The sequence below is a fragment of the Abramis brama genome, assembly GCF_963993115.1.
Source record: "Abramis brama genome assembly, chromosome: 1".
Classification (NCBI taxonomy): Eukaryota; Metazoa; Chordata; class Actinopteri; order Cypriniformes; family Leuciscidae; genus Abramis; species Abramis brama.
The window spans coordinates 67267593-67293313 of record NC_139963.1 but is presented as its reverse complement, the minus strand read 5'-3'; the positions used below and the strand labels follow the sequence as shown (position 1 = coordinate 67293313).

The 25721-nt window shown below is 39.6% G+C and overlaps 2 protein-coding genes across 4 annotated transcripts in view; one reads left to right on the top strand and one right to left on the bottom strand.

The window, feature by feature from the left end:
- The window catches only part of LOC311078910 (uncharacterized protein), a 427873-nt gene that overhangs the window by 5948 nt on the left and 396204 nt on the right, over positions 1-25721 (top strand). The window lies entirely within an intron of this gene.
- LOC311078820 (interferon-induced very large GTPase 1-like) lies at positions 10376-22688 on the bottom strand. Its single transcript, XM_084107816.1, has 5 exons — positions 22502-22688; positions 21906-22046; positions 19053-19088; positions 18317-18904; positions 10376-17033 (listed from the first exon to the last, which is right to left on the bottom strand). The coding sequence occupies exons 2-5, from the start codon at positions 21925-21927 to the stop codon at positions 10738-10740; spliced, it is 6942 nt and encodes a 2313-aa protein (XP_083963942.1). The 5' UTR covers positions 21928-22046; positions 22502-22688; the 3' UTR covers positions 10376-10737.

Here is a 25721-nt window from a genome sequence, read left to right as displayed (position 1 = left end):
AAAGTCAACTGAAGCTACACATGATGATCCACACTGGAGAGAAACCGTTTAAGTGTGATAAATGTGGGAAAGATTTCAGTCGATCATCATCCCTTAAATTACACATGAGGATCCACACCGGAGAGAAGCCGTTCTCATGTGATCAGTGCGGGAAAACATTTATCTGTGTATCAGAGCTAAAGAAACACTTGACAGTTCATACGAAGGAGAAGCCGCATTCATGTTCTGTGTGTGGAAAGAGTTTTTCACTGCTGCCAACTTTACATAGACATGAGAAAACTCACACTGGTGTGAGAGAGTACATGTGCTTTGAGTGTGAGAAGACTTTCACTACAGCGGGCAGTTTAAAACTGCACCAGAGAATTCACACTGGAGAAAAACCTTACAAGTGTTCACACTGTGACAAGAGATTCAGTGGATCAGCAAATCTGAGATCACATGAGAGGATCCACACTGGAGGGAAACCGTACACGTGTGATCAGTGTGGACAGAGTTTTGCTGTTAAAAGTACACTGAATATACACATGAGAGTTCACACTGGAGAGAAACCGTTTAAGTGTGATAAATGTGGGAAAGATTTAAGTCGATCTTCACACCTTAAAGAACACATGATGATCCACACCGGAGAGAAGCCGTTCACATGTGATCACTGCGGCAAAACATTTCTTTGTGCATCAAACCTGAAGTCACACCTGACAGTTCATACAAAGGAGAAGCCACATTCATGTTCTGTGTGTGGAAAGAGTTTTTCACAGCTGCCATATTTACATAGACATGAGAAAACTCACACTGGTGTGAGAGAGTACATGTGCTTTGAGTGTGAGAAGACTTTTACTACAGCGGGCAGTTTAAAACTGCACCAGAGAATTCACACTGGAGAAAAACCTTACAAGTGTTCACACTGCGACAGGAGATTCAGTCAGTCAGCAAATCTGAAAACACATGAGAGGATCCACACTGGAGAAAATCCTTACAAGTGTTCACACTGTGACAAGAGATTCAGTCAGTCATCACATCTGAAATCACATGAGAGGATCCACACTGGAGAAAAACCTTACAAGTGTTCACACTGTGACAAGAGATTCAGTCACTCATCATCTCTGAAATCACATGAGAGGATCCACACTAGTGTAACGACTGAGTGCGAATCAAACACAAATGAAGCTTCCAGGTGTTTTGTTCAAACATAACTCCACACAGGACTCAACATTCCAGAACTTAAATCACCAATCCAGAGCCATAAAATCAGGCGCCAGCCAGTCTACGCTAACCAACGAAAACCCCCAGCTAAGAACTTTATGGCCATGCGAGCTTCAAACAGATGAGCCCAACTAAAGGAAGAACGTGTCAATGTTAGATTGGTTCCAAAGACTGATTGGTTCAGAGATGGCTAAAGCTCGGTGCTTGATCAAGATAACAGCAGAGAAGCTGCTGGACTCCACACAGACACAAAGCAGACCCCAGTCTCCTTAAGGAGACATATGAATGACCCAGTGTTGAAATCACTTCAAACCAAAGAGACTGAGACTTTGACTCACAAAAATACATAAAATTATCCCAGAACAGTTGTCGATGGACTTATAATCAAACATCATGCAACTACATAATTCTGTTGTTTTTACAATATGTGGGCATGTCTAATATGCTTAGATCCCATATAATTCATGTAATTGTTGTAACTATTAGATGCTTGAATGAAAGTGTGTCGTGCTTCCTATCGGTACGATCGTATGTTCTTAATTCAAAAGATGGCTTGAGTGAAATCTGTGTGAAATGTTCTGTATTCTTATAATAGTAATAATGTCTAAACTGTGGCCTCTTTCCTCTCTGCTAGAGCTTAGAGAGAAAGGAGAGCACAGATAAGCTTGATTTATGATAAGAGATGAAGAGAACGCCACCTCCTAAATTAAGCCAGTGTCTTAATTGGTCAGTTCTCTTAGGATGCTGGACAAACATGTGAGTTTAAAAATCTTAGACCCGAACAAAGTTTGCGCGCTCTCTCGGTGAAAGAATTTTCAACAAGGTTGAAAAGGTGCGCGAAGGGAGAAGAGAACAGAAAGACAGTAACCATGTAGAAGCGCAGAGACAAAGAACCCAAATCAAGATCAGAAGAACGGGTTCAACAACTTCATTCAAGCCATCTAACTACTCTCGTCTCAATTTCCTTTCTTTTCTTAGTTTCTTATTTTCCGTTGTGAGTCTCAGTTCTAAGTTAAGTTTTGTGACAAGATTTCGGCCCACGTTTCTTCTGCAAAGCCAGCTTCAACAAAGACTTTCATTCATTCGCCAGCACACCACGTGATTGGCCGCCCCAGACATCTGTTCAAGCACGAGGACATCAACCAACGAACGCCGACAAAAGGGAATCCCTACGCAACACAAGCAAGTAACCTCCAGACCAAAAGCTGAACTGGTGTATTGTATTGATTTAATAACCCGCCTAAGAAGGGTTAAATTAATGATTGATGGTTCGTTCAGGTTATGTCTTATAAGTGCATAGAATCTTGGGATTTCATCATCTCACTCTTAAACTCACTCTTTCCTCACTCTCTTCCTTTCTGCAACTCGTGTGTGTGCGCGTGTGTTTGTGTTAGATATTAGTTTTAGTCTGTGTTAGAATAATCAATAAAGTCTTGTTTGTATTTTTAAAGAGAAGTGTTACTTGTGTTATGTGCTTACAAAATTAATGTCTTAAACTGCTGATCTAAGTTACCTTGTTAACTATAGTGTTTCACTATAGTTTGGATATTTATATCCATTGAAGAATTACAGCCAGTTCAAATGAACCGCGAACGAGTCATTTGCTCGGTTGTAATAAGTAAATCTTTCGAATTCCCTATAAATGAATTAATAATCCCTTTGAGCTAAATTGACCAGTCAGAATCACTCTATTAACGCTACAGGGACATGAGATTGAATATCTTGCCTTCAACACCTGACCCAGCTGTGCTGCATGTCATGTGGTTTTCAATCAATTCACACCAATTTCTCTCTCGTCTTTGCAGAGAATTATAAACAAGCTAAAACCCACTGGCTCCTCTCTTGATGTAATTCCTCCTCGCCTTGTTAAACATGTGAAAACCTTTTAGAATTTAATAAATAAATGTCTTGAATCAGGAACTGTACCTGATAATTTAAAACACGATTATTTAGCTAAGCCAAAATTGTGGAATTTTCTGCCGGTTAGTCTTTACGTTTTAGGTTTGTTCATGTCATGTTTCCATGTCTGTCATGTGATTCCCTGTTTGTCATGTGATCCTGCCATGTGTCTTTTCTTTGTCTGATCATTGTTCACAGGTGTCCCTTGTCTTGTCATTAGTCTGTGTATTTAAGCCCTCATGTTTGCCATGTGTCTTTGTCAAGTATTGTTTCTTACCACTTTCAAATAATGTGCATAAATGTGAATCTCTGAACTTTCTTAAGTCATGCACAGATCCTGGCCATTTTTGCGTTCAGATTTGGGATATGGAAGATTTTAGTCAACTGCCTTTTTTATTTGATATAATATTACTAATCTGGAATATTAAAAATCCCAATAGTAACTGGGCTGCACATTTACATTATGGAACCCCTTTCTGTTCACATAATCCCCTTCATTGAGGTCTTGATGGTCTAGCCTATAGTCTATGGTACTAATCATGTTAGTGAAGCCTGAGTGACATATACTGTAATCGGCATGGTCATGATGATTGCATGATCTTCATAAAAAATGATGATAGCCTAAAAAAAACCTGCTTTACAACATTGGGTCTTAAGTGGCTTGGAAATGCCACAAAAAGACCTAAAACTGTTTTTTAAACCTAAAAGCGCCAGGTAAACTCCAAATGACACAACAGACAGCACTTTCCATCAAGTTCTCCGCATCTCCAATAGTGTAAAGGAAAGAGCCACTCGCAAATAATCTTAGGCAATGCAAACAGTTTGTGCTGTAGTTAAAGCCGACTCCGACAAGTCGAAAATAAATGTGCGTTTCCAACAAATAAATAATGTAAACGACAATCTCACGAGTCAGGAGAAAAAATATATATCTCAGAAAGTGCACTGCACTGGACTTCCCGTATCAGCTCCGCTTATAAGCCGCAGTCTAATCCTTCCATCCATCCATCTTCTTCCGCTTTATCCGGGGCCGGGTCGCGGGGGCAGCAGTCTAAGCAGAGATGCCCAGACTTCCCTCTCCTTAGACACTTCCTCCAGCTCTTCCGGGGGGACACCGAGGCGTTCCCAGGCCAGCCGGGAGACATAGTCTCTCCAGTGTGTCCTAGGTCTTCCCCGGGGTCTCCTCCCAGTGGGACGCGCCCGGAACACCTTCCCGGGAAGGCGTCAAGGAGGCATCCGGAACAGATGCCTGAGCCACCTCAGCTGGCCCCTCTCGATGTGGAGGAGCAGCGGCTCTACTCTGAGCTCCTCCCGAGTGACCGAGCTTCTCACCCTATCTCTAAGGGATCGCCCAGCCACCCTGCGGAGAAAGCTCATTTCAGCCGCCTGTGTCCGGGATCTTGTCCTTTCGGTCATGACCCAAAGCTCATGACCATAGGTGAGAGTAGGAACGTAGATTGACCGGTAAATCGAGAGCTTCGCCTTGCGGCTCAGCTCTTTCTTCACCACGACAGACCGGTACATCGACCGCATTACTGCAGAAGCTGCACCGATCCGTCTGTCAATCTCCCGTTCCATCCTTCCCTCACTCGTGAACAAAACCCCGAGATACTTAAACTCCTCCACTTGAGGCAGGAACTCTCCACCAACCTGAAGTGGGCAAGCCACCCTTTTCCGACTGAGGACCATGGCCTCGGATTTGGAGGTGCTGATTCCCATCCCAGCTGCTTCATGTTGTCACCAAACCTGACACCCTCCGGCCCCTGGCTGCGCCTAGAAATTCTGTCCTTAAAATTATGAACATTATGAAATTATGAACTAAATGTAAAATGTGTACCTTGAATGCAATGTAAGTCGCTTTGGATAAAAGCGTCCGCCAAATGCATAAAAAATGTAAAAAAAAAAAAAAAAATGAACAGAACCGACGACTAAAGGCAGCCCTGCCGGAGTCCAACATGCACCGGAAACAAGTCTGACTTACTGCCGGCAATGCGAACCAAGCTCCTGCTTCGGTCGTACAGGGACCGGACAGCCCTTAGTAAAGGCAGTCTAATCCTGTTTACATGAAATAAGCTCCCGAGCAGGTTTAAGCTTGCACACCTGTTGCTATGACAGCAAGTCTAGGATGAGCGTCAAAGAACCGAACAATCCAAGATCATGCCAAATCGCCAACAATCAAATCCAGCTAACTGAGTTAGCGACGTGCGAAGAACGGACCCCGGGACTGTGTTTCTGCCTCTAACATAATAAAATCATATTCTAAACAATCAAATGCTTTGTAATAGTCAAAAAAGGTGCTAAAATATATAGGCTATCATTATGTCTGCATCATATAGTACTGATTATTTATATCTCCTTGTAGGAATACACACAACACAGTGGCCCTCATTTATCAAAAGTGCGTACACCAAATTTCCAGCGTACACCCAAAACCACGGTGACTTTGAGATTTATCAATATGGACGTTGGCGTACGGCACGCTCAAATCCTACGCCAGCTCAGGAGGTGGTGTACGCACGTTTTGAGTGCGGGAATGCACAGAAAAACAATTCCTAACACCACAAAACGCACTGACAAACTAAAAGATATGATATATTATGACCCACTGTAAAACAACAACAACATAGTAGGCTAATTATAAACTTCAGTGTTTATTTTTGTGCAACATGGACTTCAATGTTTAATTTTTGTGACTTTACCAAAGCATTTGAATTGTAGGCATATGTATTCCTTCAGTTGCGAGCCTGTGCGCTTTACCTGACGTTTCAAGCCTTGTTTATACTTTCGCCTGGCTCCGCAGCGCGAGTCTCCGCAGACTGCGCGCGCACCTCCCCAAACGGACGAGGCGTTTATACTCGACGCGCTCGCCGTTGTACTATTCTTTGAAACGATGGTTAGGCCAGGGTTAGGCCCGGCAGGTGCGCACGGACTGGGTTTAGTAATGAAAGGCTTTCAATGACCAAAAAAATAATTCAGACTGACAAAATAAAGACATTCTTCTTCTTTTAAATAATAATAATACAAATAATAATAATAACGACGTTCTTCTTCTAAATAACAATAAGCGTCATTAATAATAAAAATCTAGAAATCAATTTTGTTTCTTTCCACTTCCCTGGTTTCGCTTTCTCTTTCTCAAAGAAATTTCTCTTCTTTGCCATCTTCCGTGTGTCCATGGCGTAAAATGAGGGCGTGGGGGAAGCGGAGACTTGAATATATAGGGGCGTGTTATTCTAATGACGATCGTTTTCAGCCGCGGCATTTATCAAGGGCAGGTATTGCGTACACCAGAATTTCAAAGGTACGCACAGCTTCATAAATCAGGCGATGAGAGGAGTGTAAGCATAATCTTACGCCAATATATACGCCCGTTTCTACGCAAGAATGATAAATGAGGGCCATTGTGTGTTAAAAATCTACACAACGTGTAAATACCATCAGCACACTCGGTGTTATTTTCAACACATCTCTTTTTACAGTGTGTTGACTTTCAGATCCTGTACGCAACGTCTCTTTAAAAACAAATGTGCAGATAACAGCAACATTGCTGATCTCGTGCTGTACAACCACAATCATAAAAACCTTTTTAAAAGTCACCATTCAGACATTACACACTTGCTGAGATAAACAATACTGTATAATATTATCATATGATTATATTTTTCATATCACATGGCTATTCTTGCTAGCCTGGCTCCGCCCTCCTACGTACTTCCTTCAATTTTCATTTTCCTTCAGTACTACGTCTGGGACTGCTGTATATTCTTAGGTTTCCAGAAACCAATTTTTTGTAGGACCAATCAGCGAACAGAGGGAGTGGCTGAGAACGATGACGTTGATGTAGTGCGTCAGTTTGAGTTGGAGTAATGGCAGCGGAGAAAGATGTGAGAAAAGCTATTCGGTCCGTTGTTGCAAAACTGCCGAATATACAGAAGTTTAAGCCGGAGCAAGAACAATGTTTGCTAAGTTTTGTTGGTGGCCATGATGTTGTGGCCCTCCTCCCCACGGGGTTCGGATAATATTCGTAGATGCCCTGAACAAAATGACGCAGATGTTTTCATGTTTCCACTGTTCGATCGCGCCCGCGCCCGCCGACACACACACCATATTCCAGCATTGCAGACTGTTCATTATAGCCATAATAAAATATAATAATAAAAGTCAACCTAACATATAAAAATTCCACTGCTCTGTTTCTCAGTAGTAGGCTACAATTCGTACCATTTTATGCGTGTGAAGAGGATGATTTTTTCCATCGATATTGGAACGTGAATGAAGTTCAAAGCCTATGATAAAGAATAGTTTAGCATCCAAATACATCGCAAAGAAACATTTTGATTCTAATTAGAGAGTTACGTGAGCCCAACGCCGCTTACATTCACTTTCGCTTATAAAGCATTTCATTTTGGCTTTAGTTATTTTTTCATTCTTGTTCTGTTCTGAATGTCATTACATTTAAATGATTTGTTGTTGAATATGTTTAGTGTTTTTTTTTACCACATTTTATTGTTGCGTATATTGGTTTAATAATACCGCGAAATTCAGTGCGGTCAATATGACCGTTTATGGCCGAAATAGGTAAATATTCTTTTTTTTTTTTTTTTTGGCCTTATGTGTAATTTACATAGGTAATTTATATGAAAAACATTTTAAATGAAAATACAGACACTTTTAGGAAAAGTCAGGTACCAGCAGGATTGTATTTATTTTTTCAACAAAGTTATTGCAGATATAAAATTCAAACCGGTCAAAATGACTGCCATGGCAGTTCTAGTGGTGAATGAGTTAGCTAAGGCGAACGATAGGGATGCAAAGCCGATAGTTGTTGTCGTCTCCCCCCTTGTTGCACTAATGGAGGACCAAGTGAAGGAGGCAGAAAAGTTGTTTCCGTATCGTGCAGTAGCCTGGTGATCACTGTACAGCATTTGCGGCAGATCCGAAACGACCGCAGCGGCGTATTGTTAATGATTAGACCCAGCTTCGACAGTTGACTTAATACATCACTGTCCTTATAGTGTCAAATATACATTTTGAATTTGTAAATGTTTCCGGCCGGTTTCGGCGCATGACATACGTCACGACCACACGTTAGCGATTGGCTATGGCAGATCCTGAGTGACTCTGGGCAGATCCAATAGTTTTGAACTTTAACAATAGAACCCGCCTACAAGGAAGTAAACGTTTCTCAATGGAGAGATTCCAGACTCTCTGTACAAATGAAATTTACAAGAGTCTGGTAGAACCAGGCTATATTCTTGCTGCTTCAAATGTGCAAAATAAACACACAGTTAGTGTAACCATAGAAAAACTAATGTTAAAGAGTCAAGGGCCCAAATAAAGCTGACACTAATCACGATTCTGGTGACTTCAAATGAAACATTCAATGAAACGTCTACATTTAAACATCTGTTAATTCTAAACAAGAACTTCTGTAGACGTCTGACAGAAATAAAATCAATCTGGTGACGACATAAGGGGAAAATTCAAGATCAGCCCGTCTGAGATTTCATTTTTTCAAAGGCAGAGAAAGATAGCCAAAGCTCGGTTTACACTGACTGAAATTTCTAGCCACTTGGGGACCATATACAGGCTAGGGGAACTCATATTAATGTTAAAAAACGTTTTCATGGAATGGGACCTTTAACACATCTCTTTTTACAGAGTAGACAGAGAAGAAAGGACACCGACCGAAAGCCCTTGAGAAAGTCCAGTGATTAAATGATGAACAAAATAGACATTGGGTGAGATGAAAGAAAGCTGGAGAGTGTTGGCGAGTAATGGAGGCTTTCCTCGCGTCGCAGTTTTGTAGTGTTGAGGGCAGAGCGATTTCAGGTGCGGGTCCTTGCAGAAACTACAAACATGCGAGAATTTACATTTAGGATAAGTCCAAACAGATTTGTTGAAATTATTACATCATTAAAGGAAATGATAGGACGGCCTCTTATATCTAATGGAGCATCTTCAGATTCAGCCCCATGGGCAGCGGCTGGAGCTTTAGCCAGTAACAGACTAATCTGGTGTTGAATACAGAGATGAATGAAGCAGATTTAGCTGAAAATGATCTGTGGTGTTCGGATCGGTGGCTAAAGTCTGCCATCATAGCCAGATAAAGCTCTAGTTCCTCCCTGTGCTCTGGGAAAACTTGACTGAGGATATCTCTGTAAATACCTAAAGCAATTCAATAACAGAGAGAGTGTTCAGGAAGACCACAGCCATGTCTCCACAGTTAACAGATTTGTTCTTATGTGTGGAGACACAGTAACAGCAGCAGCTGGAGACGAAACATCTACTGGAAACCAGCGCTGGAACTGGAGAGGTGATGATGAGACTCTGAAGGAGGAGAAGATGCGGCAGTGCAAATCCATTTACTGAATTATACTAACTTGACTGCTTCATTTCCACTGTAAGAGTGTCATTAAAATCCTTTGTGTTGCAGTTACATCAGAATCAGCTCTTCCTCATCCTCTGGTCAGCTGGAGAACCCAAAGCTAGAGCTGATGTGCGCCAACAAGTTTCTATAACTCGTTCATTTGGACAATCAGTGCGAAATGAATCTAATGAACTCTGTGACACTGAACAGAGAATGATACAAACATGATCTGTAATTGCCCAGTGGTTTTGTTAACAGTTTTGTCTTTTCAACTTTTATAAACCTAGTGCTGCCTGATGAAGGTCGTGAGGCCGAAACGTTGCTAATACAGTACAATTTTTATACTCATTTGCAAGTACTTATAGTGTGCCTTGTTTTTTATAAACCTTGTTCTAACACAGTCCAGTAGAATTGCACTGCATTTCTGTTTTGAAGCATGTGTTCTTGTATAGCCTTCGTTAATCATCAACACAAATCTTTCTGCAAGTAATCGCACAGATTTTCTCATGTGTCAAAGTCACACTGTGTGTTTGTGTCCCGTTGACTTTAGTTCTGTTGTTCAGACACACACTGGGCAGAAGCGGAAGTTCAAAGGTCATCAGTGAGAGTTTAAGGGCAGCATTAGAGATTATTTTCATGAGATATATTTTAGTAATGTCTAAGTAATGAATTTGAGTAAAGACTGAAATACTGTCAGCAAATGAAAATCTGCTATGGATCATTTCAGTTTTATCATTTCAATTCATTTCAAGTCAAAACTATATTTTTCATAATACGAGGTCTGTATTAAACAAGTGTAAAAGGACACTGGACAAGGTCAGTAAATTCATGATGTGTCCTCAGTGATGTGGACATTATTGAGTGAAGTAGTAATTTTGATATAAATCAGATCGACGGCTCTGAGATGTTTAAATTGCCGTTTATTTCTCACACTTTCCTCCAACCGTTTGATCACCGGCACTGAGCTTAACAAACACATTCATATATGCACTTCAATCATATATCAACAATCTATCATTAATATTCGTATCACAGAGCTTTTTCAGTTCATGATGGAGATTAAGCTGTTTTGATTAGTAATAAACTATAATATTCATAAAGCATTTGAGCTTTATCATTTAGGCATATGTTCAGAAATAAGTTGTTTTGTAGTTCAGATCATGTATGAGGAACTGGATCTTGTCTTTAACTCTCGTCTGGTGTATTTGATGATTATATCTGTGATCTGAATCTGAGAGGAGACACAAGAGTCTCATTCTTTATCTGCTCCATTACATGTATTTATCTAAACTCTCAATAGCTTCATGTTTTGCGTATGTTCTCCATTCATCTGGTATCTCACCACTCCCCTTAAATGTTTTACTGTAGTATTTTTCCAGATCTTTCTGGAATCTGCACACAAACCACTTCCAGTAGTTCAGTTCAGAGAGATCAGGGCTGATGCTCCAGTCTGCATAATCTCCTCCTGCGCTTCTGTAATCTCTATATTTAAACCTTCCATGTGGTGTATTAAAATCCTGATGACTTGCTACTAAACTTGTGCAAATATTAGGACAGAGATTCTGTGTTGAGCTGTAATATGTTCCATTAATTCCCCTCACTCTGTGGAAAGGAGCACTGTGATCTCCATCATGGTCTTCTATGGTGCTGGTGCAGACGGCTTTACAGAACGGACACTGAACCCAACAACACTGACAGAAGTAATCAATCAGAAGCTCATCTGGTCTGTCTTTATAGTCCAGCTTTACTGGAAATGTCTCTGTGTTGAATCTACTGCTGATGTCAGCTATTATAGCAGGAAGTTCATGTCTTATCGCATCTTCTAGGAGGTTGAAATCATCAACATCATCATGTTTGACTCCACTGAGGTCTTTTTGAGAGAAGATCAGCTCATCTGAGAGCTTCTGTGTGAAACTCTTCAACCACAAACTAACATCTCCTCTGTTCTCTTCAACATGTTCAGTAGATTCATGTGCTGCGTTCATGATCTTCTGCTGCAGGAGTTTAATGTTCTCCTTCATCCTGGGTAATACACTGACACTGAACTTATCAGTGATGTGCCGACTGACTTTATCTCTGATGAAACTCTTGAAGTGATCTCTGGGTTTATGAATGTAGTTCATGTATTTGTTAAAATCCTCCTCTTCTGCCAGTGTCTTCAGGATGTGTTTCTCCAGATTTGATCTGTTTCCATTCAGTGACGGACAGTTTGATCTCATTTCATCTGTCAGATCTCTGGCAGTCTTCTTGTAGACGCTCTGCTCAATGGGCTCTTTCAGTTTCTGACAGATGATCTCACCAAAATTAGTAGCTGATGTTGATTCATGACAGTATTTCTGGAAAATACTATAGTACTCTTCTCTCTTCTTCTCAACATATATTACTGGATCATTGGCATCTCTGAACTTTCTGTGTTGGTCAGTGATCATCTTGTTTGCTCTCTTACAGATGGAATAAACCAAATCCATGAAGAATTCATTCTTGAACACATAATTCACTGATCCGTACTGATGTTGTATCACTCTTGCCTTGATGTAACCTGTGAGTTGATGGATGTAACTGATGTTGTAGCCCATCTTTGAAAAGTTAAATGACTGAATCATTCTGTCTGTCTGCTGAGCAACATCTGTGACTAATGATCTTATTTGGATTTCATCCTCTAGAGACATCCCTTGAAATGATCTAATGGCATTTGTAACGAATCCTTGAAATCCACTGGATTTCTTTAACTTTACATAATCAGAATAACTGGGCACAGAGAAAATATCCCTGCTCTCTCCCCAGTGATCTACAGAAGCACTTTCACAGATGTCACTGAGGATTTCTCTTATATCTCTCATTACATCAATGTCTTTGATTGGAGGATTGTCTGTGATGATCTTCTTCACACTCTTTTCCCAAAACAAATCAAACTCTTTCTTCAGCGTTTCTTTATCATTTGCTTTGTCTTTTAGTTTCAAGGCAAGTTCTTTGCTCTTTTCATAGAGAGTGTTTTCATGATGTGTCCTCTGAGCATCAATCTTTTTCTTCAGGTTTCGCTGCTGAAGAATCTCATTTAATTTCCTCTTTGTTTCTCTCACAATGTTTTCCTGAAGGTCTTTGATTTTGACTTCAAACGACGTTTTCCATTGAATCAATATTTCTTTACCTTTGTCTCTCTCAAATAATTCTGCCATTGATATTTTTACTTCTTCACTTGTCTTCTTCAGTTCTCTTTGAAGATCAGTTTCCTCAACCTCATGAATTGCCTCATTTTCTATTTTGTTGTGTAGTTTGTTCTCAGTTTCCATCATGGCACTGCGAAGACTCCAGGACCACTTGCTGTATTCGGTCTCCAGTCTCCTGTAGGCTGAAATCTCCAGAGAATTTCTGAAGCTGAAGACGAATCGTTCATTCAGTAAAGCTTCCCAGAGATCTTTAACACGATCTTTTAGGTCTATCAGCATCATTCCATGTGAGTTTGAGGCATGAGACATAATAGTTTCCTTTAGTTCTTGAATGTTGTCACAGTAGATTGGGTTTGGTGGTGCCATGGGTGGGCTTCCCTCCCAGAGCTGAGCAAAATACTTCACATCATTCTGAACATCAAATCCAATGACATCACTGAAACGATCTGCATCAGAGACTTCCTCTTGAGCAGCGAGTTTTGTCATCTCATCCAGTTTCTCCTGCAGTCGTCTCCTTCCCTCCATGTTTTTCTCTCCAACTGTGACGTCTGAAACATTCTGATGCACAAACACACATCTGGGATTCAGCCTGACCTTCTTCATCCTCATGAAGGCCTGAACAACAATCTGAAGAACGTCCTGCATCTCAGATGAGTTTTCTCCAAAGATGTTGATCAATGTCAGATTTCCAAGACCAACAACAAATGTGGCCAATTCATTATCATGATGTCTTGTTGATCTTCCAGCCAGTTCTAGAGCACAGAGACCCTCAGTATCAACAACCAGAATATAGTCAAAGTTAATCTGTGGTTTCATCTCATCTGAGACTCTGACCAGCTGCATGAAAGCTCCTCTGGTGCACCTGCCAGCACTGACGGCAAACTGGAGCCCAAACATGGCGTTCAGCATGGTGGATTTCCCAGAGCTCTGAAGCCCTAAAACTGACAGCACAAAGACTCTCTGGTGTCCCAGTTTCTGGATGAGTTCATCTAGAATAACAGAGATCCAGACAAGAGGAACATGACCAGCATCTCCATCCATCAGCTCCAGTGGAAATCCAGAGATCATCATCTCTGCTGCGAGACTCGGGAGAGAAGAGTAGTGAACCTGCAGGCCTTTCTTTTGCTTCTTCACAGATGAACATGATTCATAGATCTGACCGATCTCCCTCATGATGTGCTCCAAACCAAAGGCTGCAGCCTGAAGATCCTCAGATATTCTCTCAAGGTCTGATTGCTCAACTTTGAGTTGTTCAGATTTATCATGTTTCTCTTTCAGTTTCATGACTTTTGACCATTTTTCATTATATTTGTGATGTCGAAGAGAAAGGTCAGCTGATGTATATTCACCCAGAAGGATGCCGAGCCACTTAATGAAAAACATCATATGTTTATCATGTGAGTTAATTTGTCTTATGAAGAGCTTCATAAACTCACTGATGTCAGATTTATGCTGCAGTTCACGAATTTCCTTCATCTCTGTTTGTTTCCTTCTGATGTCCATTTCTATCTCTTCTCCTTGAGGTCGATGTAGTTCTTTGTTCTTCTGACTCCACTGATGCCACAGTTTCCCCTGATGAGGCAGAAATGATTCTTTGATTTCTATCAGATCTTTCTTCTTCAGTAAATTCACCATCTGCTGTGCTGCTTCTCTTCCTCTCCTGCAGTCATCATCATCTTCCTCGTCTACTCTGATGTCTGAGTGTTTAGACACATCTTCAAGTCTGAAAGTGGAAGATGATTCTGAGAGACAATCATTTATCACTCTTCTGAGTTCTTCAGATACATCTGACTGATTTTTGTATTTCAGACCAATTTTGAATTTACCTTTCTTTAACTTAGTTACAGCAGAATCATCCTCAGTAAATAGACAAATGAGTGGCTTTGAGTCCTTGTGGTTTTGTATCTTTGCTGCATTTCTGTCATTCCTCTGAAGTTTTGGCAGAATAACAACATTGACTGAAGCCAGTTCAGAGAGGATCTGCAGCTGTTTCTCATGGTCTCCTGCATCACCGTGTAGATTACAGAACGCAACACAGTCAGTGAATGTATCATTATATGATCCAGAGGGGCAGAACCAGGCGATCTCCACCACTCCATCCATCAGGACTCTGGTTCTGCTGCTGCCTGGGCAGTTCCTGTGGAAGAACGTGTTGTGTCTCTCATTGATCAGACTGTTCATCAGCCCAGACTTGGATGAAGACACAGAGCCAAACCTGAAGAAAAACACCATTGGAGTTTCTGCCTTGTAGATCGGCTGGGTTTGACTGATGATTTCATGGTTGGTGTTTCTCTTCTTCCAGCTCTTGTTGATTTGTCTGAATGTCCAGATTGGAAACTCAATCTGTTGTGTGAATAGATCAGGAACAAGCAGAGGCAGAGCATACTGACACTGGGACAGTTTAGTGACCATCAGCTGCTTCAGGAGACCGTCAGCACAGTGAAATACGGCCATCTGAACATCCATTGGGTGAATGAGTTCAGACAGACTTGTTTTTGATAAATGTATCTCCTTAAAAATAGCATCAAAAATAGCAAACTCATCTTCACATGAATCACTGTCTCTTTGTTGTGTGTGATCCTGTTCATTAGTCTGTGTAGTTTTAATATATCTTGCTCTGTAGTTCAACATCAGTAGTTTTTGAATGAAAGTCTGAATCAGCTCCTCTTCAGCACAAGACTCTTGGGACTGTAATGAATGTTTGGTTATCTGAAGAACATCTGCAGCTCTCAGTTTATTGTGAAGATGGAGTCTGTGAAATAGATGCTTGATTGTTTGTCTTCCACTTCTCTTCAGTTGTTCTTCAAAGTTTTGTTGTTGTTCTTCTCTTATGTTTATTTCTTCTTTCAGTCTCTTCTCTAAATCCTCTAGTTGTCCTTGTCTCTCTCTTTCTATTCTCTCTTTCTCTCTGATTATTCCCTCCATTTCACTCTTCAGTCTCTGAATCTGTTCATCACAAATCTGTTTTTCTCTCTCTCTTCTTTTCTCATCTTCTTCTCTTCTCGTCTTTTCCTCCAGTTTCTGCTGGTCCCATTCCTCTCGTTCTCTTATCATCTGGATTTTATATCGTTCTTCTCTTTCTGTATATTCATCGTCTCTTCTCTTTCTCTCTTTTTCATGATTCTGTCGTTCATTCTGTATTCTGTTCATCAGACTGTCTATTTCTGTGTTGTATGAGATCTGAAGTTTTTCTTTTTCTTGCTTCATTTCCTCTATTTCATGTTTAAATGTCTCTCGTTCTTGTCTCATCTCGTCTTGCATCTTTCTCTCGAGCTCATCTCTCTCTTTCATTTCTCTTTTAAATCGTTCTTCTCTCTCATTAAATTCTTCTTCTCTTCTCTTTCTTTCTTTATCATGATTCTGTCTTTCTTCTTCCATCATCATCTTCATTCTTTCTTTCTCTACTTTATGTTTCATCAGTTCTTCTCTTTCTCTGCTCATTTGCTCCACTCTCTCCATCAGGATCTTCATCTTCTTTTCTTCTGCTTCATGATTAGACTGAAGATCTTCTTTCTCTTTCATTAATGTTTTATATCGTTCTTCTCTTTTTATATATTCCTCTTCTCTACTCTTCCTCTCATTCTCTATTCTGTTCATCAGTCTGTCTATTTCTGTGTCGTATTTCATGAGCAGGTTTTCTTTTTCTTTCATCAGTTGCTCTGTTTTATTTTTAAATGTCTCTCGTTCTCTAATCATTTCTTCTTCTAGTTTCTTCATCAGTTCTTCTCTTTCTCTGACTTTGTCCATCAGGATCTTCATCTGTTGTTCTTGTCTTTCTCTCTCCATCTGTCTGAACAACTTACACGTGTAGAAACTCCCACCGTTTGCTTTCACCATGTTGTCTATCTTCTCCAGTAGATCAGACACCTGTGTTCGGTCTCCAGGCTGATTATTGTTCAACACATGATATCTGTTTCCACACGCTTCAATCAGCTTCATCAGAGCAGATCCAGGTTTCCCCAAACACTGATCTATAGTTTTGTCCTTCAGATCATCTCCTCTGGTGAAGAGCACCATGGTGAACATTAAAGATTTCTCACCAAACGTCTCTTGGATGATCTTCACTGTTGTTGCTTCTTCTTGAGTGAATCGTTGTCCTAAATTGAGCACAATGATGAACACATGTGGTCCAGGCAGGATCATGGAGATGCAGTTGCTGATTTCTCTCTGGATCTCCTCATTAGTAAGTTCAGTATCAAACAGTCCTGGAGTGTCGATCACAGTAACGTGTCGGCCGTTGATTTCAGATGATTCTTTTTGACTCTCTTTAGTCACGGACTCTTGAGATGTTTCTGCTGTAAACGCTTCTCTTCCTAAGATGGTGTTTCCTGTTGCACTCTTCCCAACTCCCGTTTTTCCCAGCAGCACAATCCTCAGATCATCTTCACTCTCTGTTGAACCTGTAAAAGAGGAAATGTTTAATGCCTAAAAAGTTTACATAGTGTACAGTTTGTGCTATAGTTTAGAGTAATATTGTAAACCCCACCACGCAATGGCCAATCAGATGAATTTAATAGAATATAACTGAATTTTGTACGCTGGCGAGTCCTCTAATTATAGCAAACAGTGTTATGAAAGATCCATTGTGCAGTCAGCTTCATTGATTATAACGAGGCTTTGTGAGATCGAGATGAACTGAGATGTCAGCTAGGGATTATTAACATTGCATGCATTCTGTCATGCCAAACCATGCACACAGTAGTCTGCTTGCTTTCGTGTTAAATTAACAAACATGAAGACAGATTTAATAACAAGGAATTTATCAGGAGCGATTATGCTGGGATGTATAGGTTGTGGCTAGGCGACACGTAACTTGAAACTATTTCATACCTTCGGGAGAAGGTAACATATTTTAGCTGGAGCGGGACTGAAAAATCTGTCTCTACATCAACACCCTCAAAGATTCACAGTCCTGTAGATCGTCCTGGGTCGACATTTCCATTCTGTAACATCAGGCAGTTTTGATTTACATGCTGTTTAATGTTGATGATCGCATAATTTTACATTTGTGTGAGCAATCTTCTATCACTTGTTTCTGCTTCTTCTTCGCCTGTGTGGTGTAAGTCTTTCAGAAGATGTGTCGTATATTGTATATCAATGAAAACACGGAAAGCTAGAAAATTCCTTCAATGGCGAGGAAAGAGTTAAGAGATAACGAACTATGTCTGCATGAATGCACGGTTAGACAGATATTTTAAAATGCTGTAATTCAGTGCATATATGAACGTTTAATCGCAATGCAGCGCTAAAGAGAACTGAATTCAGGATCGCATGCTGTCTAAGGCATCTTTCTGTGCACACACTTCAGGTGTTTCAGCGCAAGTAACGCATTGAGATCTATTTTGTGCTTAACTCTTTTAATGTCTGCCATTGTCAAGTATGGCCAAATCCCAAGGCATTTGGATAAATACAGAGGTCTTGATCAAAGCAACGCATTATAGTAAAACTTTCAGCCTCACCATTCCAAGGGATTGTAGTCGTTTGATTATTGTAATAATCTACTTTTCATTTGGAACACTGAAGCTTGACCTTTGACCTTGTTTTTGTACAGTCAGAATGTGTTTATTTTATTTTAGAATATTCTGAATTTCACCTCTACTGTTGTAAAATACAGAGCACCACATAAACGAGTCCATTCAGTAAATGTCCCATCTAGTTTAGTTTAAATTGTTCTGGTCATTACCTTGTGACAGTAAATGTGTCTCTAATGAGTCGATTTTCTTCTTCATCTCTTCAAATTGCAGCAGTTTTTTCACCTGCGCCTCCAAAAATGTTTTTGTGGAGAAAAACTCTCCTCTGTTTTCTTCCACCATCTGCTCGATGTTCTCCATCAATGTGGACACTTGTTGTGTGGTGGGATCAAAATATTGTTGTCGTCCTCCAAAACTCTCAATGACAGCTTGTGTTTCTTCATTGAGCTCTGCTGTCTGATGCTCTGATTTCTGCGTTATGAGGATCATGATGTGTTTGTTGATTCTGGAGCCGAATATCCTCTGGATCTCATCCATTTCTGCTTTATCTTCATTATTGAGTGGAGCTTCAGGAACTGTGAGGAGGAAAACATGAACTCCAGGATCACAGAGAGACACACAGCGGAGAGTCTGACGCATCACTTCCTCCTCTGAGAGCTGAACGAGAGCTGGAAGCTCCACCAGACGGACCAGACGCCCATGAAGCTCCTCGTCTGATCTTCTGATCAGCTCTGATATGGAGGATTTTAATGTGCCGTCACTTCCACACACAACCAGATTCAGCTTCTCTCCCTCTGAAACTGATCAAAGAAAAACAAGTGCTAGAATTCACTAACATAATACACGTGCAGAATGTGTCACTAAATATTAAAAACTGATCATAGACACAGGTCATCAAATCTATATAACTATATCATAATGCAGTTACTGTAAATCAGTTTAACGTACAGTAGGGGCGATCCAAATCTGGACTTCTTCTTTCCACTGAAAAATAAACACACACACACACAGATTGTTAGTGGATCTGATGAACATTATTGTGTACTACAGGAATTAATTAATTAAATGATTCAGAATAAAGATGTACAATCTGAACCTACAAATAATATTAATTAGGGGTGGGCGATATGGCAAAAATATATCACGTTTTTTTTTATCACGTTTCAAGTTGGTTTTACTATTTTGCAAGTGGCATTACAGCCAAACTAATGTCCCTATCTTAAAAACAAAGCCTTAGGTAACAAAATATAAAATAAAAAAGAATGGAAGACATTTAGGCCAAATCTTTGTCATTATTTTTCTTTGTTATTAAAACAAATAAGAACAAAGATACACATTACATAACTTAATATACAAATTATTTAACAGTGGCATTGAAGAAAGTAATTAAACAAATATGAAATTAAAACACTACATAGACTTCACTGTATAAATTATACATTGATTCTTATTAAAGTTCTCAGTCAGGAGCAGCGAGTGATTTCCTTTTTGTGTTTTGTTGTTTTATTAACATTAAAGGGATAGGTCTCCCAAAAATGTAAATTGTCATAATTTACTCTCTCAAGTTGTTTTAAACCTGAAAAAGTTTCTTTCCGTTGAAAATAAAAGTTATTTTGAAGAATGTGGGTAACCAGACAGTTGATGAACCCCAGACAGTTGCTGGTCCCCATTGACCTCCATAGGAAAAAAATATAGCCTACTATGGAAGTCACTGGTTACCCATATTCTCAAAACATCTTATTTTGAGTTCAGCACAAGAAAGAAATGAATACAGGTTTAGAACAACATTAGAGTGAGTAAATAATGACAGAACTTTTGTAAATTGCAGTGTCCCGTATCTGCATTAACGAGTGATGTGAATATACGTCACGTTGTTCAGTATGTTGAGACGGAGGCGCCAGAACAGCAACTGATAGAATGCACGATCCTACGATATTTCTTCAAAAGCAGATCGTGGAGACAATTTAATCGTCCACGATCAAAAATCGTAATATCGCACATCCCTAATATCAACAATCTTAAAAAAAAAAAAAAACCTTAGTGGTGAAAATCCAGCTTTTAATGTTGTTTATATGTCTATGTGGTGTTTTTAATCTGCTTTTAGACAAACCATGTGTAAATTCATAAGTCGACAGCATTGCTGAATATTTTCTCCTTAAAACTGCAGTGAACCAAAGACAGTCTCAAAAACACGCTTTGAAATCGCTGGTGTTTCTGACGTCACAAACTACCTTGTAACCAATCAGATCAACGTGTGATCGTCAACCAGTGGATCTCTGAGCTGAGTGAGTGAGTGGAGACGGGGCTAATTTGCATATTTATAGAACCGCACATACTAAATGAGGCAAGGGTGTATAAGATATTTTAATGCATGAATAATTTTAAGTCGTGAATAAGTCGTTTAAATATGCCATTTTTGTGATCAAAGATGAGTTTTAAGGTATAAAATCATTGACTACAGGGGGATTTTAAGAATCAGCTGAAGACAAACCTCTTGCATGTGGACTTCATGCATAAAGACACTGCGCATTATTTTAAGAAACTATACTTTTTCTGTACTTACCTTCAGCTCTTGAAACTTGACATTGTGTGCTACAAATATGTTGTTGACTTGTGTACGTAAACAATAATACTTATTTGTTTGAATAAAAATGATTAAAGGGTTACTTCAGGATTTAGCATTAAGCTTTGTATTAGTAGAAAACCTGTAGTATTTTCGAATTACCATGCTTTCCCCCCTCATATCCCCCTGAGAGGAGAGATTTATGTATTTTTTGTCTGGAAAAAATCCTCCGATGACGCAAAAATCGTCATTTTGCGTCATCGGAGGATTTTCTGGCCAGAGGCTAAAGACTACAGCCAGTAGAAGGCGTTGTTCCGCATGTTTTCAGCCCGCCCATAGAGGGTGGGATCTCACTCACAGAATGTACACAGTGTCAGCCGTCTTTCTTTGGAAGCTAAGCTAGCAAGCTCTTGTTCTGTGGAGAAAGCTGAATAGTAGGAGAAAGCTGAGTAAGTAGGGGTTACATCCTCCTTTTCCCGGACTTGTCCGGCGGGCGAGATCGTTCAAAATGTCCGGGATTCAGCTTTTGCTTTCTGCGGTCGCCATTCATTGTTTACATGCACCCCTTTTGTTTCAATCTAACTGAATTCATTCCGATCGGTGAATCTGAATGTAGTGTTTACATGAACGCTAAACAAGTGATCGGTTGATGTGCGTTTTACCCTTGCTAAGAAAATTCCCGCTCCTCCGTGAGAGATGCGAGACCCGGCGCGTCTCAGTAATGACGCCACCGGCCTCGCGCCGTTCTCCCGCGGCCGTCAGCCTCGTCCTGCTCGCCACAGTAAACATAATGAATGGCGACTGTAGAACGCAAAAGCCGAATCCCGGACATTTTGGGCGATCTCTAGAGATCCCTGGCAAACTCATCACGTAGGCTAAGTAAGCCTTGTTGTTTTCAACTGCGCACTCTTACCGGTAGGCGTGGCCTCCTAAGGCAGCGAAGCAAGTGCATTCTGGGAGTTGTTGTCTTTCATCCACATAAGCCAAAAATACATTTTCTGGCTTTTCTCAGTCTAGAAAGCTCCAAATTCAAAAATTTCTTCACATTTCTTCTACTTAAATGACCTATTTTAAATACACATTCATCTTCCCAGAGGTGAAGTATCCCTTTAAGAAACTAAATACAATGAAACTGCTCCCAAGTTCACATGATGAAAGACAGCTTGAATAGATTTGACTTGTATTGATGGAATTAAATAACCATTAATGTCAGATTTAGATTTGTCTGTGTTCCTCACCTGTGCAGTCAGGGCTGGACATGTTGATATTCTGTTCTCTCCTCCGTTTCTCAAGTCTTCAGCTGATCATCTTCTGTTACTCCTGACGTCTGTCTGTTCATCATCCTGTAAGAGATTCTTCAAATCATGAGACTCAGGATTCTGAGAGAAAAAGAAAAAGAGACTTGAGATCCTGAGATCATGTCGGAGCTGCACATCTGCTGAGATTCACAGGTTTGATTCCTGATGAACACACACACTGATCAAACATCACTTTAAATAAAAGCACCTGCTGATTTACTGATGTAAATAAGCTGCTCTCTGCGACTTGATACAATAAAAACGTCCAAAATATAAAATCAGTTGAAAAACATGTTAATCTCTACACTTACAATTTATGCAGTAATTTTTATATTGTTTGTGCTCCAAAATCTCATTGTACATGTTACATTTGTACCTAAAGAACTTTCACACAGATTTGCTTCTGATATAATAAACTGAAACCCACGTTACAGCACCTTATAAAGTTATTAATCACATTCATCAGTTTTGTTACATCTCACATTTACATTTCATATAACAAACACAAAGAGGGTTTTTATAAGGAAACGTGATACCTCTGTGTCGAAGTTTCATTGAGTTTAGACGTTTCTTTCTTGCCAAAATGAAAGCAGGAAGAGGTATTGGCTGGAGTCAGTCGCATTACTAAAGTAATGACAACAAGTGCAGGTTAAAGTTCAAGATACAGTTCCTATGAGAATATGCTCTGTCGTGTCTGCTGGAAAGATAACAGCACAAGCGTCTGTTGTGTAATCACATCATTCTCTTTACTGAACTCTGAACTGAGCTCGATCCTCAATACACTGTATGTTGATCACCACTAGAGGGCAGTTACTCCAAACACTATGATACCCGATAGTGCATTCATTACACTTTCCTCCCCACTAGATTTATCTTACTAAGAAACATAACATATAAAACTATGAACTTATTCTATAGCATTTACAGTTATCTTACGCAGTGTACTACAGTTAGGTTATTGGATATTTTTCATAATAAAAATCATAATTATGCATTAATTACTATCTTATGTCAGGAGGATAGTGTACATTTCACTGTCCTGTTTATGACTGCATGCTTAAAACCAAATTGTGTCGCACTCAACATGTCCTGCTGTACGCGTTTTTTTTTTTTTTTTTGAAAATCTTTTTGTTTAGTCATTCCAAACAAAGCCTGATTACAAAATAGCTCTCTACCTTTGATTATCGCCCTAAAATCACCCATTTTGTGTTTAGTTTCGGTTTCGTTTCATTTTTTCATTCATTCAGTTGCGTTATACAACCATTATATACCACCAGAAACTACACATTATGTTCATATAAATAGATTAGTCTATGTGGAAATAAATGTTACAGTGAAAAATATAAAAATACAGTGTGTATCAGATCACATCATGTCATCTGTAATGCATCTGTTGTTTTACACTCTTTGACCACCAGGTGGTATTGTGAGCAAATGAAGAACGAGAAATGAACATTGAGATATGTGTAATAACCGTTTTAGATTTAGCTAAACCCAAAAGCATTAATACAACTTTTTTAATAAAAATGAAACCTACTGCAATAACAGTCCATTTAACAAAGCATAAACACAAACCAAAGACTTTCATTGAATGCAAAATCTCAGTAGTTTATTATTATTTTTTTTGTCTTGCTTTGTTATTTTAAGGCTTATTTTGCCCATATATTGCGAGTGGTTTGCGGTGCACAAGTTTGAGGGTGGAGGAGAAGGAGGACGTGGGAGGGTGATTGTGCTTTGATTCGACGCGTGAAGCGAGTTCAGTCGAGCTTCTCCGGGTTCATCATCATTACGCAAAAAACAGACAGGAGCTTCGATCTGGACTGCAACAAGGTCAGACTAGTGTAATAAGGTTCCAGGAACCTTCGCCAGTTACTTGACTTGACAGACTTGCTGGTGCAGATGATTGTCTAAGCCCAACCAAAAGACCGATTTAAAGACATCATCTGACCAGCTTACCCCAGCAGAGAGTTCCAGGAAATCGGCGATGTAACCCTCTATAGAAAGTCCGTCTTGGAAAGTGGTGAGTAGAGAGTGAGCTGGGTTAACCGGGGTGAGAAGAATTCCCATGCTGACTCTTTGTTTGGTCGGTTATTCTGTTACGTCAACGGGTGGATGAAGGAGACGAAGGTAGAGCGAAGATACAAAATACTCAATATTTATAGGCAAGATCCAAACAAAACACGAAACAGTGTGCAATTGCACAAACAATAACCGACAAAAGACAAGTGAAGACCAGGAACTTAAATACACACACAGATGAACACAAGACAGGTGATGCAGATGATGAACACAGGTGATGAGGATGATGATGACGATGTGCAGGTGAAGGTGATGAAGGATTCTGGGAAGTGTAGTGCAGACACAGACGAGGAAGAAGGCGGTGAATGTGACATCACCATTGTTGAGATTCATACGCGGATTATTGATGTTTGTGTGAGTCTGAAAGACCCAGCTTGAAACACTTTATATAATAAATAATAATAATAATAAAAAAAAAAACATAATTTCTGACTGTCATTACTTCATAACATAAGGCTGCTATAAATAACTGTTAATATACTCTTAGATCAGACTCTGGATGAGATTAGTGAATAAGGCCACTTGATGATGATTGTATCACCATCAATAATTAACCAACTTTTGCAACTTTTGCCATAACAAACACACAGTTACAGCAGCCAGAGAAAAACTGATATTTATTTTGGCAAGAGCCAAACTAAAGCAAACACTGCCCACCATAATGGATAAACTTAATTATTTTCAATAAATTCTCAATAAGAAGGTTTGTATGAAAGAAATAAAGTCAAACTGGACTGAAATAAGTCAAGTTGCTGAGATCTAGAGAGATCTGTTAGTGTTTAATGTTTAATGTCATGTGACGTGTTTTCACAAGGAGATTTTACTGTAATTTTAAGGGTTTTGTTTGGTAGCCGTTGCTGCCAGTCATTTGACTGTTTTATCATCTAACTTATCATCTAATTCATTATTGTATTAATTACAGATGATATTTGTAATTTTACATAGGCTACATTTGTATGTAATTTAAGAAAACAGAAAAGTACTGTATAAAAATACAGTATTTTTTTCTGTATAAAATAGTAAGTTACTGTCCTTTATCATTAATGTCATAATACTTAAAACAGACGAGTTTAGAGATCATTTTACAGAGTTTTGACTACAATTTGAAATAAAAGAAAACAACCTGGAAAAAAAAATCAGTTATTTTCTGTAAATTCCGTTTATTTGTTTGTTTTTTTTAACAGAGCACAGTGTATTACAGTGAAGATAACGTGGTTCTCAACTTTTTGCCCCCTATAAGAAAATATTCCAGGGCCCCCACAATAGACTCTTATGGCTCTACATAGCACCAACTGACAAATATGCTGTAGGCCCATATCGGCTAGGGCTGGGCGATAAAACGATAACGATATGTATCGCGATAGACACTAATCAATATCAATAAAAAATGCATTTGATCATTTTTTTTTCTTCGTCGGAAGAAACCAGAGGTTGCGAAGCAAGTTTGGTTGCATGAGCAAAGGCACTCACTCTCTGGTAACCTAGCAACGTAGGGGGTGACCGGGTGACACGCTAACAGCCGGTCATGTGACAGTATGGTTGGGCCATATCGTTGTCTCGAGTTGGATTCTTCAGTAACAGAACCGGACAAAAAGAGATCTAATCAATTGGTTACTGCATTAATCATTAATTAAATCAAGTTTATCTAAAAACAAATGTTTGGAGACTTTACTTGCA